A 16,131-nucleotide genomic window follows, 5' to 3' on the forward strand; every position below is an offset into this window, starting at 1 on the left:
GAATGTCCTTATTCTTAGGACATGCTGAGATATTTTGGTGTGGAGTTACAACGTCTGCAACTGACTTAAATGGTCCAACAACCACCACACATATGTTTATATGTACGGAGAGAGCAAAAGACAACTGTAGCAAAATGGTAATATATACTGTTCATTTGCACTATTTCTTTCCTTTTTTTTTTTTTTTTTTTGGTTTTGCTCTATTTCCTTTTTTTTCTTTTCAAATTTTTATTTAAATTCTAGTTAGTTAACATACAGTGAGATATTGGTTTCAGGAGTGGAATTCAGTGATTCATCACTTACAGTGCTTATCATAACAAATGCCCTCCTTAATGCCCATCACCCATCTAACCCATCCCTCACCCACCTACCCTCCCTCCATCAACCCTCAGAATGTTCTCTATTGTTAAGAGTCTCTTATGGTTTGTTTCCCTCTCTCTTCCCACCCCCATATGTTCATCTGTTTTGTTTCTTAAATTTCACACATGAGTGAGATCATATGGTATTTGTCTTTCTCTGATTGATTTATTTCGCTTAGCATAATACTCTATCTCCATCCACATCTTTGCAAATGGCAGGATTTCATTTTTTTGATGGCTGAGTAATATTCCATTGTATATATTACCACATCTTCTTTCTCTATTCTTTGATCTCTTTCCATAGTTTTGCTATTGTTGATAATGTTGCTATAAACACTGGGGTGCATGTACCCTTTTGAATCTTTATTTTTGTATCCTTTGGGTAAATACCTAGTAGTTCACTGCACTATTTCTTAAAAATTATTTTAAAAACTTTTTCTATGTGCTTGAAGATTTTCAAAATAAAAAACTGGGGAAAAATAATTTCGCTTCTATGTTCACCTCCTAATTCCATTGGTCTTAAAACTCTATTTTAGGTAGTCTTTCCTGGGCACATAATTTCCTTCTGAGGAATGTCTAAAATAATAACCCCTTTCTTTTTTACTCAAGAAACTTCCTGAGAACAAGTACTAAACACATCATGTCACTTGGTATTACAGCTCGTGGTTTCTATTTTGGCTCTGTCATTCAACTGGAAGCTCTGTAAGGTAAGGACTGGGTTCTATGTACATCACTGCACAAAACCAGGCGTAGAGAATTACTCACGTTACACCTCATCTGTGGATGCTCACGTTAGGCCAAAGAAAAATGAGAAATAAAAGCCAAGCAGACAGTTCACTTTAAATACTGGTTTGTAGTTTATACTGTATAGAATTTGTTCCACTCTCAAAGAGCTCTACAATCTGTATCCTGGAGATGCTCACTGTTATTGACTCCTATTCTTCACAATTTTTATTTAAAAGTAGCAGTTTAAAACCTAATTTTAACATGATTAACAATACTTTTTCTTGAAACAGGGGTTTACAGAGTTTATAAACTTGTATCACATAGTCAATTCTCAATACTTTATTTCTCTTCAACAACGCATGCTTGTTTTCTGCTTGAAGAGTTGGATTTACTTTATAAGCTCTTAGGTCAAGAAATGTGACTTATTCATTAAAAAATATATTTGTACATACCGTGTAGTTTTAGCTATCCTTTATGAACAGCTTGCTTCTTGAGATAGGTCCCTTTCATTTATATAATAATAAATAATAAATCTGCATTTATTTTGCTGATTTAAGGTTTTCATCCAAAAATTCAGTAATGGCTTCTTCATCTGCTGAATGAAGCAGTCTCTGAATTAGCTGATCCAGACATTTCTCCCCACATAAAAATTCCTGGTAAAAGAGTTATTATAAAAACCTGATTACTAGAAATAAAGGAGAAACAAAGCAAAGAATTAAATGTGTGTTTACTTTGCTTCCTTAGAGTCACTATTTAATAGCAACAATGGATTACTAAGGTGGTTCTCTAATATAATGAACAATCTGCTTACTTGGGAGGATCCCCGGTTATATTGGCTTCTTATAAAAAGTGAATCCAAAAGAGTAAATGGAATTCTACTCTCTTTTAATTGTTTACATTAGCATTTTGTTTAAAAATCAAGCTTCTGGGAGTTGGATCTTTCCAACAACTCTGGAGACAACAACACAAAGGAGATCTGAATCTCTCTTTAAATTCCTTTGCTTGACGTTCCTGACAACAGGGTTCTAAGATCTCAAACCATCTTTGGGAGGATATGTTTGCTGAATCCCTTCTTTTGTTCCCGAGAAGAGATAAGGGTTTTTTACTCTTGTCCTGAAAATTCCACCCTTGTCATTCATAACACATTATTTCCCCAGGGTAAAAAAGACTGAAATGCCTCAATCAACACCCCAGGCAGCTCGCTGCCACTTGAACCTGCACACCTACCACTCCCTGCCAATCTCTGCTCGCCAAATCCTCTGGACATCCCTGGGGCCATTCCCGCGCTCGCACTTCTCATGCCAACCTTCAAATTTAGATTTTATTTCATCCGAAAGGGGCTTATACTAGTTCTGGTTCTTCTTAAATTGGAAATATGGCGGTTTTAAAATCTAGAAGCTCTGTGTGACCAAAAAAAAAAAAAAGATTTATGCCAAAATATTTAGGGGACAAGCATTTTGAGGTCCACAACTTGCTTTCAAATGGGTCATCAACACCACAGGCGGTAGAAGAGGAAGAGAAGGCAAATGTTAACAACTGCTGCATCTAGGTAGAGGGCGTATACTGCACCAGTCTCAATATATACTTGAAAATTTCCAAATAAAAAGTTCAGAAAAATAAATGCTCTTATGGTTACCTCAAAATAAGTCCTTTGGGTTAAAAGTGTTGTTAGACTTCCCTGTAGTCTTCCCTACAGTTCTTCTCTGTAAGTCACTAAAATAACTTTTAGTACCTGTGTTTTTTTCCTGTGTTACAGAAGTTCTGTGTAACAGAGTTGGGCACAGTGAATTAGCACAGTCTCGTATTTTAGAAATGTTCAAAATCTAGACATTGGCCTAATGGAAATATTTCTGTGTCAACATCTGGAACACAGAACATTTAAAGTTTTGATGTCGGCATGCTTAAGATTTTATTTACCTTAGAGAAAGAGAAAGAGAGCAGGGAGGAGGGGCAGAGTGAGAGGGAGAAAGAGTCTTGAGCAGACTCTGTGCTGGGCTCGATCCCAGGACCCTAAGATCATGACCCAAGCCGAAACCAAGAGCCGGGAGCGCAACCGACTGCGCCACCCAGGTGCCCTGGTGTGAACTAAACTTGTGTTTGGTCTTTCTTGAATGATCTTAAAGTTGAATTTTATTTTTTTCTTTAAGATTTATTTATTTGACAGAGAGAGAGAGAACAAGCAGGGGGAGCAGCAGAGGGAGAAGCAGACTCCCCGCTGAGCAAGAAGCCTGACTGGGGGCTGGATCCCAGGACCCCAAGACCATGGAGGCAGAGGCTTAACCGACTGAGCCACCCAGGTGCCCCCTTTAAGTTGAATTTTAGGTTAAGTATATATATTCATCTTTTAAGTTAAACTGTAGCAGAAAAGATGCCTTAGTATCTTTGTATTCCACAAAACACCAGCATATATTAAAACCAATCAAAATTTAAAAGTAAAGCAAAAGCCCTATGATGAAGTTTTGAAATGAAAATTTATACCATTTTGAGCATAATATGGGGAATTGCTTATAAAATCAGCAGGCCCAGAGCTCAAATTATCATGGTATTGCCAAGATGATTTCATCATTTGGAAATTATGTTAAAAGGATTATCACTCTTAACTGATAATCATATCACATTTAGAGTTTGATTGGATTAATCAGAGTGCTAGAGACACAAAGACCAAAGTTGAAGGATTTGGGATTCCTAATCTTCGGAAGCTCATAATCTAGTGACAGAGCTAGGCACCACTATCAGTGCAAGAAATTTAAAAAGAAGCAAGTGAGGGCTGTAAGGTTAATTTTAAGAAGAAGGTAGTATCAGGGAAGAGTTTAGGAAGGAAGAACAAGTTTGCATTAGATCTTAAAAACAGAACAGTGTTTTCTCCAAATAGAGACAAGCAGAGCATTTCAGTCAAAAGAATGAGGGTGAAGAAAGGCACAGAAACAAAGTATAAAGGGCAAGAGGAAATTTCCAGTGCGAGAGGAATACAAGGCAGGAGATAGGCTGATGTTAAGGAATTTGCACAAGGACTTTAAGCAGCAGAAAAAAAACATAAAACAGTATATTACAGGGTAGTCTGTGCATATGATCTAGATAAATAGAAGTAAAAATACAATTACCTACAGGAGAACTCATACTAAGAATACGAGGTGATCTCATAGAACCCAAGGATAGGAATGGAAAGGCTACTGCCACTGCCCTGGGAGTGAAGCTGGCCACAGGAACAGATGAATGTGGGGATTAGTATCATCAAGATTCTTTCCATCTAGTTCTATTTTTGCTCCTTTCAATATCAGCTTCATCTCTTACTGAACATTGCCTTCCCCTCATGGTTTGGAAATGTGGCTTCTAACCTCTTATACATTTTACATATTTCAGTTTTATCTGAGAGAATGGCCCTCTTTGTCTCCAGTTTAAAAATGCTAGGAAGGAACTCATTGGTGGGGGCTTGTTCTGATTTCTTCCCCAAACAAACCAATTATTGTCTTGGGTCAGGACCATGATCCTGTAAGAGCAGAGCAGCTTCATCAAGAACTATGTAAATGGAGTAGGAAGAGGGCAGCCTCTAAGATAAAGGCGCAAAGCTGAGCTTAGCTGAGCTGGGTCCTGCAGACATCCACTTTCTTCCCTCTCCACTCCTTCCATTCTGTCCTGTGGCCATTGTCCCCGGGGTTAAGGCCCGTATCGCTCTCCCTGCCTCATCTACAACTATTCTCTTCCTAAGTTACTCACTCCTACTAGTCTCTTTACTGTCCTTCATACAGATTTTAATGTTTTACTACATTTTTTTCATGACATTTCCAAACTTTATCCTTTCACTAATATGGGATGCTTTTTTTTCTTTCCAATGGGCTGGTTAGTCATTATGAGAGCACACAAGTATAATTTCCCTAATTATTTCTGAATCTGGCATGTTAGTTTAGTTAGTAATAACATGTTAGCATTCAGGCCAAAGCCAGATATTTTATAACTAAAATTTTATAACTAAAAGCCACTTAACCTGCCTCTGTTTCAACAATGAATACTAACTCGGGACCTAAGGGCTATTCTAAAAAATATTACCGGTCATAAGAATGCAGCCGTCTCAAGGAAAACCATCACCACTACCAGAAAAACAACTGAAAGAATATGGTGTAATCAGAACAATATGGCCAAACATGTTTGGTTATTACTGTGTGTTTCCTGAGGAAAGGGAAGTTAGCAAATATTTTCTCCTTTTTGACAAGGCTATTATGTTCCTATTCGAGACAGTCTTAAATTGCTAGGAAGACAGGGGAAGTGGCATAAGACACAAAGAAATTTCTAAATATTGTAAAAACACAGACATTTCCCTTGTAAAATTAGGACTTTAATTATGAGTATAGAATGGGACAGAATCAAGTGAAAGAAGCCCTAGGTATCACATAACATCAAGGAAAAACACCAAAACCATCTACCTCTTGTCTTTTGTACATAGTCCTTTATGAGAACCAGTTCATTTTCCCCTTCAGGGGAAACAAAAGGGGAATTTTCTTGTGCTTCATCATTAATGTATTAATGCCAATGGTCTGGCCAAATGGGATTTAGTTAGGTTAATGTTCAAACCATGCTGACAGGGTCTTTACCCAACAGCATAATTATAACTCCTAAATCTCATGAATAATTCATCGTGGTAGGCAGAACTCTAGGACGCCCCCTGGTGTGCACACCTTGCAGAACTCCCTCCCTTACGGGGAGGCAGAAGCTGTGAATATGATGGAATATCACTCCAGTGATATTAATCAGTTGATGTTGAGTCATTCAAAAGGAATATTACTGGGGTGGGCCTGACCTAAACAGGTGAGCCCTTAAAAAGGCTTGAGCCATTCCTGCAAGAGATTCAAAGTGGGAGAGGGTATATGGAGGGGCCACTTAGCAAGCAACTTGTGGGTGGTCTTTAGGACCCGAGGGAAGAGAACCCAGCTCTGCTGTGCCCAGATTTCTAACCTACTGTAACCATAAGATAATAAATATTATTTTAAGCCAAGAGGTTTGTGGTAATTTGTTACACAGCAATAGGAATCTGATACAGTGTATATATGTATATTGAATATACCTTAATACACTGTGATTGCACAGCAAAGAATTTGGACTTCAAAGAGAACTGCTTCAAACTGGCACTAAGACCCCATTTCTTTTTTTTTTTTTTAAAGATTTTATTTATTTATTTGAGAGAGAGAGAGAGACAGCAAGAGAGGGAACACAAGCAGGGGGAGTGGAATAGGGAGAAGCAGGCTTCCCGCAGAGCAGGGAGCTGGATGTGGGGCTCGATCCCAGGACCCTGGGATCATGACCTGAGCTGAAGGCAGACGCTTAACGACTGAGCCATCCAGGCGCCCCTAAGACCCCATTTCTTACCAACAAACTAATATGAATGTTTGCCTATTTGGGGATACTACCTTAAACAGGCTTAATGATTTTAAATTACTTGGTAATATTTTAGATATAACTCTCTAAAATTTGAGTACACTTTCTTTGAAAAGCAAAGGTACATAAAGCATATTGTTATATTACCTTAATATCACGAACTTCATATGCTATCCTGTGGTCAGTGACTCTATCCTGGGTGAAATTATATGTCCGAATTCTCTCTGACTGGGCTCTTGTTCCCACCTGTGCCATAACAAAAAGGTAATTCATATTTTAACTTTATAATTACCTTTATTACAATGGAAAACATACTTATAAATGACTTTCTATTATATCAGTTTCAGTTTTTTGAAAAGATTTTATTTATTTATTAGAGAGAGTGAGAGAGCATGAGAGGGAGGAGGGGCAGAGGGAGAGGGAGAAGCAGGCTCTCACTGAGCAGAGAGCCCGATGCGGGGCTCGATCCCAGGAGCCTGAGATCATGACCTGAGCCGAAGGCAGACGCTACACGACTGAGCCACCCAGGCGCCCCAAATCCCAATGTCTTTTATTAATTCAGATGTCACTGAGTTCTTAGTGTTTATGTTATCACTTATGTGCCAAGAAGCAATGGTTTGTTAGTGAGCATTCCTACCTGTAAATGTATATACTGATGCTGGACAACAATCTAGGATTACCACAGAGGATTAATATTCCATTAATCCTGTCACTTTTACTACTTGGAAGTTAGAATGTGGGTAAGGAGAGCTAGAAGGGCAAAAGTGTGAGAAGATCAGGACATCTAGGCAAAAAGAATAATTAATGGTTAAGTTTATATAATTCATTATCCTAAAAGGCCACAAAGTTTTCCAAATTTAGTGTAGCATACCCATCGGCAAACAACACAAAAGCAGTTATTCCACTTTCTCTTCCAACCTCTCTCAAAGACCAACTTTACATTTCTTAGGATTTAAAATCCTATAATTTGTTTACTTAAAACAATAACATTTATTCATTTTGCTTAGCATTTATCTACATATTTGAATAAATAATACTAGACATTTATATAGTACAAAATTCAGAAAGTACAAAAGGTATATATAGTGGAAATAAATCTCTCTTCTACCCCCTGCCCCTACATCCCATCAGTAACAATCATCATTACCAGTTTTTTGCAGTGCCATTTACTTTTCACCCCAGAGTTTTAATAAAAAAGCATAGGTTTTTAAATAAAAAATCTGCAAATCCCGTAATTTCCAGATAATTATTTTATTTTAACCTAATCTCCTCTCAAAACAGTCATGATACAAACACTGGAGGGAAACAACTGGGAAATAATTCTGAGTTTACGCATATCTCATGTATTCATTTGCAAGCTGGCATGTCTAAATTTAGCCATAATCAGTTAGTCCATGTGCATGAAATTATTGCTTATTTACAAATAAACCTGTTTCCCTATGCTATAAGATATTCCCATTTGATCAAGAACAAATGCTACATTTTCTACATAAAATGATGACTTTGTGCAAAGGTATTATTATTTTTTATTTTAAGCAATCTTACACCCAACATGGGACTCAAACTCATGACCCCGAGATCAAGAGTCACATGCTCTTCTGACTGAACCAGCCAGGGCCCCGCAGAAGTATTATTATACTATATAAATCTTACCTGCAGTTTTCTAGTACTTTGTTGCTGACACCTGTCTTTCTCAATAATCTGCTGGTAGAGTCTAGCTCTCAACACACGCAAAGCTATTTCTTTATTTTTAATCTGTGATCGTTCTTGTTGGCATTCTACCACAAGCCCTGAAAAATAACAAGGATCAAAGGTAAACTGTAGCCTCCAGAAGCCAAATTAAGATAGAACTGAGATCTCAATGATGTATCAACAAAACTGGAAAAAAAAGATAGATCTCAGCAACATTTGAAAGGGGGAAAGGATAATCAGGAAAAGATCACAAAGGATTAAACACAATTCAGACTTAGCATACTTTAGAAACTATACCTGAATCATGCTAATAAAAGCAGTAGATGGCTATTTCGATTCTGAGATCTGAAGGAGATATTTCAGATGAGAAGACTGGAAGCAGTAGCATCTGCAGATGGTTACACATACTTTCACACCCACAGCTCTGCCTCTCCCTCCCAGCTCATTCGGACAGACAGCCCAACACAGAGTCCCACCGCACGCAGTGCTGCTCCATTCTCTGTTTTAGTCAAGGAGCACTCAGCTTTCCGCCCTTAAGCCACAAATTCGCACAGAGCTGATGTTTTAAAAATGACTTGATACAACCCTAGTGTCCATCAATAGATGAATGGATAGGGCCACCTGGGGGGCTCAGTCGGTGAAGCGGCTGCCTTCGGCTCAGGCATGATCCCGGGGGCATCGGGCTTCTATCTCAGCGGGGAGTCTGCCTTGCTTTCTCTCACTCTCTCTCTAGTAAATAAATAAAATCTTAAAAAAAAAAATGGATGAATGGATAAAGAAGATACAGGGAGTGTGTATGTGTATAGATATATATTTATAAATGTATATATTTAGGAGTTGAGTTAAGATGGAGGAGTAGGGGGACCCTAAGCTTGCCTCATCCCTTGAACACAGCTTGATAAATATCAAATCATTTTGAACCAAACCCAAGAAATTGATCTGAGGACTGAGAGCACAAACTGCATATCTACAGGTAGAAAAAGCCATCTCATGGAAGGTAGGAGCTGTGGAGAGTTGATTTGGGGGAGAGAAAAGCTGGGGGTGCTGCGGAAGGGAGGGAGCCCTGATCGTGGGCAGAGGAGTGCGGGGGGGAGAGAGAGAGAGAAAAGCAGCAGGCAGGGGATTGCACAAAAACAAAACCTATTCCCCAAAACCAGTGACTGGGAAAAGGAGAGGGGCTGACTACTGCTAGTTTTTATAAGCAGCGGAGCCTGAAGTCTGAAGTTTTAGAAGCTCGTGCCATCGATGGGGTTGTGCCTGGCGGGCTTAGTGTTGCTCTGGTGGGAAAGGAGGGTGGAGACCTGGAAGTAGGAGGCGTGGTCTGAGGATCCCCTGGTCCCCTTTTTGGAGTGCATCTGGGAGCGGTGGCATGGCCTTTCTGGAGACAGAAGAACTAGTGGCGCTGATGTGTGTCCCTGTTCCCTGTGTAGGAACAGAGACACCGGCTGAGGGCAACAAACCTCGGTGCTGGCTTTTAGCTGCACTTTACCATAAACCGCCGTGTGGTTGTGCGACTGCTTTTCTGGGACAAACCAGAACCAGCTAGCGTGGCGAGACCTTCCCCAAGAGGATCAGCGTGGGTCTGTGCCATGTGGATCCCTAAAATTTGGAGTTCTGAAACAGCCATGTGCCTGAGATAAAACACAGGAGTATTGTGCTGCCTAGTACGCAGACAGCTCAGATACAAACAGGGTGACGGCAGGGATCTGACGGAAGTCGGGGACACAAGAGGGGTGATGGTTTGCTCATCTGAAGAGTGCTGGTGCGAACTCCCTGCTCCAGGAGAGCGAGCAGGGCAAGGCCATTTTCTCCCTTGCCCACCAGCACTGACGGACTTCAGAGAGCAACACAGTGCCACCCAGTGGAGGCTGAAGCCACTTACACCAAGCTCACCAAGCTCACCAAGCTCTGGCCCCACCAAATCCTGGAGGTACATTTCCACTAGCGCAAATGGGCCTGCAGCACAGCAGGCCCCACCCTAGACCAGCACAGATCCCTTACAGGCACCAAGTCTACAGATCACAAAGTGCTGCAAAACTTCAGCTCTAGGGGAAATAGGATCTACCTTCTTTTTTTTTTTTTTTCTAAGATTTTATTTATTTGACAGAGAGAGCATAAGCAGGGGGAGAGGGTGAGGGAGAGCAAGAAGCAGGCTCCCCGCTGAGCAGGGAGCCCGACGTGGGGCCCGATCCCAGGACCCCGGGATCATGACCTGAGCCAAAGGCAGATGCTTAACCGACTGAGCCACCCAGGTGCCCCTGGATCTAGCTGCTTATAACAAGCAGGCCAAAACACAGCTAGTTAAAACTTGCCACACACTGGACAAGGTCCAAACACCCCTCACTGCAGGCAAGGAGAAACTGCAGAGGACTGACCTGAGGGAAGGAGCAGACAAAACACAACAGCAGAGTGCACACTCTGAAACACCTCCTGAATCTCTAAGCCCAAGACAGTATAGGACCTCTTTTTTTTTGCGGGGGGGGGGGGGGGGGGGGGGGGCGGGGACACCTCTTCTCAATATAGCCATTACTCTCAGGAGCAGGAATATAACAGGCTTTCCTAACAATCACAAAAAAACAGCGACCTAGACAAAATGACAAGACGGAAGAATTCACCCCAAAAGAAAGAACAGGAAGAAGTAATAGCCGGGATTTAATCAAAAGAGATAGAAGTAAGATGCCTGAATGAGAATTTAAAACAACAATTATAAGGATACTAGCAGGGCTTGAGAAAATCATAGAAGATACCAGAGAATCCCTTACTGCAGAGAGAAAAGAACTAAAAACTAGTCAGGACAAAGTAAAAAATGCTATAATCAAGATGCAAAACTGACTGGATGTGATGATAACAAGGATGGATGAGCACAGGATATAGATGTAGATGATAAAATTATGGAAAATAATGAAGCTGAAGAGAAGAGGGAAAGAAAAGTATTGGATCATGAATGTTGACTTAGGGAAATCAGTGACTCTTCAAAGCATAACATTCGTATCATAGGAGTCCCAGAGAAGAAGAAAGAGAAAAAGGGGCAGGTTTATTTGAGCAAATTATAGCTGAAAACTTCCCTAATGTGGGGAAGGAAACAGACATCAAAATCCAAGAAGCACAGAAAATTCCTATTGAATTCAACAAAAGCTGGCTATCACCAAGACATATCACAGTCAAATTCACAAAATACACAGACAAGGAAAGAATCCTGAAAGCAGCAAGGGAAAAATGTCCTTAACCTACAAGGGAAGACATTTCAGGTTCCCAGCAGATCTATCCACAGAAACCTGGCAGGCCGGAAAGGACTCGCATGATATATTCAACGTGCTGAATGGGAAAAATATGCAGCCAAGAATACTTTATCCAGCAAGGCTGCCATTCAGAATAGAAGGAGAGATAAAGAGTTTCCAAGACAAGCAAAAACTAAAGGAGTTTGTGACCACTAAACCAGCCCTGCAAGAAATATTAAAGGGGATTCTTTGAGTGGGGGAAAAAAAAGACCAAAAGCAACAAAGACTAGAAAGGAAGATAGAACATCACCAGAAACACCAACTTTACAGGTAACACAATGGGCACTAAATTCATATGCATTAATAATCACTCTGAATGTAAATGGACTAAATGCTCCAATCAAAAGACACAGGATATTAGAATGGATAAAAAAATAAGACCCATCTATATGCTGCCTATAAGAGACTCATTTAATTAATTTATTTATATATTTTTTAAAGATTTTATTTTATTTGAGAAAGAGAGAGCAAGTGTGAGAGAGACCACAAGCAGAGAGGAGGGGCAGAGAGAGAGGGAGAAGCAGACTCCCCGCTGAGCAGGGAGCCCAATGTGGGACTCATCCCAGGACCCTGGGATAATGACCTGAGCTGAAGACAGATGCTTAACCAACTAAGCCACCCAGGCACCCTTTTTTAAAAAAAATTATTTTATTTACTTATTTGAGAGAAAGAACAAGAGAGAGAAGAAACTCATTTTAGACCTAAAGACACCTGCAGATTGAAAATGAGGGTATGGAGAACCATCTATCATGCTAACGGACATCAAAAGAAAGCCAGAGTACAAACTAAAGTTTAAACCAAAGACTGTAACAAGAGCTGAAGGAGGGCACTATATCAATAAAGGGGTCTATCCAACAAGAAAATCTAACAATTGTAAATATTTATGCTCCCAACTTGCAAGTACTCAAATATAAATCAGTGAATAACAAACAAAGAAACTCACTGACAATAATACAATAATAGTACTTTAACACCCCACTCACAGCAATGGACATAGGCAGAAGATCAACAAGGAAACAAGGGCTTTGAATGATACACTGGACCTGATGGACTTAACAGATATATTCAGAACATTCCATCCTAAAGCAGAATACACATTCTTTTTGAGTGCACATGGAACATTCTCCAGGATAGATCACATACTGGGTCACAAATCAGTCCTCAACAAGTACAAAGAGACTGAGACATACCATGCATAGTTTCTGACCACAATGCTATGAAACTTGAAGCCAACCACAAGAAAAAATTTGGACAGACCACAAATACATGTAGATTAAAGAACATCTTACATGAATGGGTTAACTAGGAAATTAAAGAAGACATTAAAAAAAAATACATGGAAGCAAATGAACATGAAAACATGAACATGACAGTCCAAAAACCTTTGGGATGCAGCAAAGGTGGTCCTAAGAAGGAAGTATATTGCAATACAGGCCTATCTCAAGAAGCAAGAAAAGTCTCAAATACACAACCTAACATTACACCTAAAGGAGCTACAAAAGGAACAGCAAATAAACCCTAAAGCTAGCAGAAGAAGGGAAATAATAAAACTTAGAGCAGAAATAATTGATACTGAAGCAAACAAACAAAGAACAGTAGAACAGATCAACGAAGCCAAGAGCTGGTTCTTTTTTTTTTTTTTTTTTTTTAAGATTATTTATTTATTTATTTATTTGACACAGAGAGAGACACAGTGAGAGAGGGAACACAAGCAGGGGGAGTGGGAGAGGGAGAAGCAGGCTTCCTGCGGAGCAGGGAGCCCGATGTAGGGCTCGATCCCAGGACCCTGGGATCATGACCTGAGCCGAAGGCAGACGCTTAACGGCTGAGCCACCCAGGCTCCCCAAGAGCTGGTTCTTCGAAAGAATTAATAAAATTGATAATCTCCCACCTAGACTTATCAAAAAGAAAGGAGAAAGTACCCAAATAAATAAAATCATGAATGAAAGAGGAGAGATCACAAGCAACACCATAGAAATACAACCAATTACAAGAGAATATTATGAAAAATTATATGCCAATGAACTGGGCAATGGAAGAAATGGAAAAATTCCTAGAAACATACAAACTACCAAAACTGAAACAAGAAGCAGAAAATTTGAACAAACCTATAACCAGTAAAAAACTGAATCAGTAATCAAAAATCTCCCAACAAGGGGTGCCTGGGTGGCTGAGTCAGTTAAGCATCTGCCTTCAGCTCAGGTTGTGATTCTGGGGTCCTGGGATTGAGCCCCACGTTGGGCTCCTTGCTCGGCAGGGAGCCTGCTTCTCCCTCTCCTTCTGCCCGTCTTCCCGCTCATGCTCTCTCTCTCTCAAATAAATAAATAAAAATCTTTAAAAAAAAAAAAAAATCTCCCAACAAACAAGAGTCCAGGGCCAGATGGCTTCCCAGGGGAATCCTACCAGGCATTTAAAGAAATTAATACCTATTCTTCTGAAAGTGTTCCAAAAAATAGAAATGGAAGGAAAACTTCCAAACTCATTCTATGAGGCCAGCATCAACTTGATCCCAAAACCAGACAAAGACCCCACTAAAAAGGACAATTACAGGTCAATATCCCTGATGAACATATTCCAATAGTACATCAAAAGGATTATTCTCCACAACCAAGTGGGATTTATTCCTGGGCTGCAGGGGTAGTTCAATCTCCGCAAATCAATTGGGGTGATACACCACATTAATAAAAGAAAGGACAAGAACCATACGATCCTCTCAATAGATGCAGAAAAAAAGCATTTGACAAAATACAGCATCCATTCTTGATAAAAACCCTCAACAAAGTAGGTATAGAGGGAACATACCTCAACATCCTAAAAGCCATATATGAAAGACCCACAGCTAGTATCATCTTTGATGGGGAAAAACTGAGAGGTTTTCATCTATGGTCAGGAATAAGACAGGGATGTCCACTCTCACCATTAGCCTCAGCTCTGATCTTGATGAAGTCCCAATAGTTTATATATGAACTATATAGTTTATATATGAACTATAAAATCCACTCTCACCATTAGCCTCAGCAGTCAGACAACAAAAAGAAATAAAAGGTATCCAAACAGCAAGGAAGAAGTTAAACTTTCACTATTTGCAGACAATGTTATACTCTTATGTAGAAAACCTGAAAGACTCTACCAAAAAATTGCTAGAACTGATACAGGAAAATTCAACAAAGTCACAGGATATAAAATCAATAATGCACAGAAATCTGTTTCATTTCTATACACCAATAATGAAGCAGGAGAAAAAGAAATCAAGGAAGATTTCAAAAGAAATCAATCAAAAGAAATAAAAAATAAATTTACAATTGCACCAAAAACCAGAAGATACCTAGGAATAAACCTAACCAAAGAGGTAAAAGATCTGTACTCTGAAAACTATAGAACACTTATGAAAGAAATTGAAAAGGACACAAAGAAATGGAAAAACATTCCATGCTCATGGACTGGAAGAACAAAAATTGTTAAAATGTCTGTATTACCCAAAGCAATCTACACATTCAATGCAATCCCAATCAAAATAACACCAACATTTTTTTACAGAGCTAGAACAATCCTAAAATTTGTATGGAACCAGAAAAGACCCCAAATAGACAAAGCAATCCTGAAAAAGAAAAGCAAAGCTGGAGGCATCACGATTCCAGACTTCAAGCTATATTACAAAGCTGTCATGAAGACAGTTAAGATACTGGCACAAAAACAGACACACAGATCAATGGAACAGAGCAGGAAACCCAGAAATGGACCCACAACTATATGGTTAACTAATCTTCAACAAAGCAGTAAAGAATATCCAATGGAAAAAAGAGTCTCTTCAACAAATGGTGTTGTGAAAACTGGACAGCCACATACAGAAGAATGAAACTGGATCCCTTTCTTACACCATACAGAAAAATAAACTCAAAATGGATGAAAGACCTAAATGTGAGACAGAAAACCATCAAAATCCTAGAGAAGAACACAGGCAGCATCCTCTTTGACCTCGGTCATAGCAACTTCTTACTAGACACATCTCCAAAGGCAAGGGAAACAAAAGCATATATGAACTATTGGGACTTCATCAAGATAAAAAGCTTCTGTACAGCAAAGGAAATAGTCAACAGAACTAAAAGGCAGTCTGTGGAATGGGAGAGGGTATTTGCAAATAACGTACCTGATAAAAGGTTAGTACCCAAAATCTATAAAGAACTTATCAAACTCGACACCCAAAAACCAAATAATCCAGTTAAGAAATGGGCAGAAGACACGAATAGATATTTTTCCAAAGAAGACATCCAAATGGCCAATAGATACATGAGAAGATGCTCAAAATCACTCATCATCAGGGAAATACAAATAAAAACCATTAGATAACATCTTACACCTGTGAGAATGGCTAAAATTAACAAGAGGAAACAACAAATGTTAGCAAGGATGCGGAGAAAGGGGAACCCTCTGACACTGTTGGTTGGAACGCAAGCTGGTGCAGCCACTCTGGAAAACAGTATGGAAGTTCCTCAAAAAAGTTAAAAATAGAACTACCCTATGACCCAGCAATTGTACTACTAGGTATTTACCCAAAGAATACAAAAATACAGAGTGGAAGGGGTACATGCACCCCAATGTTTACAGCAGCAGTGTCCACAATAGGCAAACTATGGAAAGAGCTCAGATGTCCATCGACAGATGAATGGATAAAGAAGATGTGGTGTGTGTGTATATATATATATATATAT

At 39.5% G+C, this 16,131-nt stretch overlaps 1 protein-coding gene across 4 annotated transcripts in view; it reads right to left on the bottom strand.

Annotated features, from left to right (window-relative positions):
* Positions 1-842: 842 nt before the first annotated feature.
* The window catches only part of MTRF1 (mitochondrial translation release factor 1), a 63,857-nt gene continuing 48,568 nt past the window's right edge, over positions 843-16,131 (bottom strand). For all 4 annotated transcript variants that reach the window (XM_032402925.1, XM_032402924.1, XM_032402923.1 and 1 more), the window contains 3 exons: positions 8,106-8,242; positions 6,600-6,698; positions 843-1,738 (listed from right to left, as the gene is read on the bottom strand). In XM_032402925.1, coding sequence (XP_032258816.1) covers positions 1,625-1,738; positions 6,600-6,698; positions 8,106-8,242 — 350 coding nt within the window. In that variant the 3' untranslated portion in view covers positions 843-1,624. The remainder of the gene's footprint in view (positions 1,739-6,599; positions 6,699-8,105; positions 8,243-16,131) is intronic.

Source organism: Phoca vitulina, unplaced genomic scaffold (assembly GCF_004348235.1).
Source record: "Phoca vitulina isolate PV1807 unplaced genomic scaffold, GSC_HSeal_1.0 scaffold5, whole genome shotgun sequence".
In the NCBI taxonomy this organism is placed as follows: domain Eukaryota; kingdom Metazoa; phylum Chordata; class Mammalia; order Carnivora; family Phocidae; genus Phoca; species Phoca vitulina.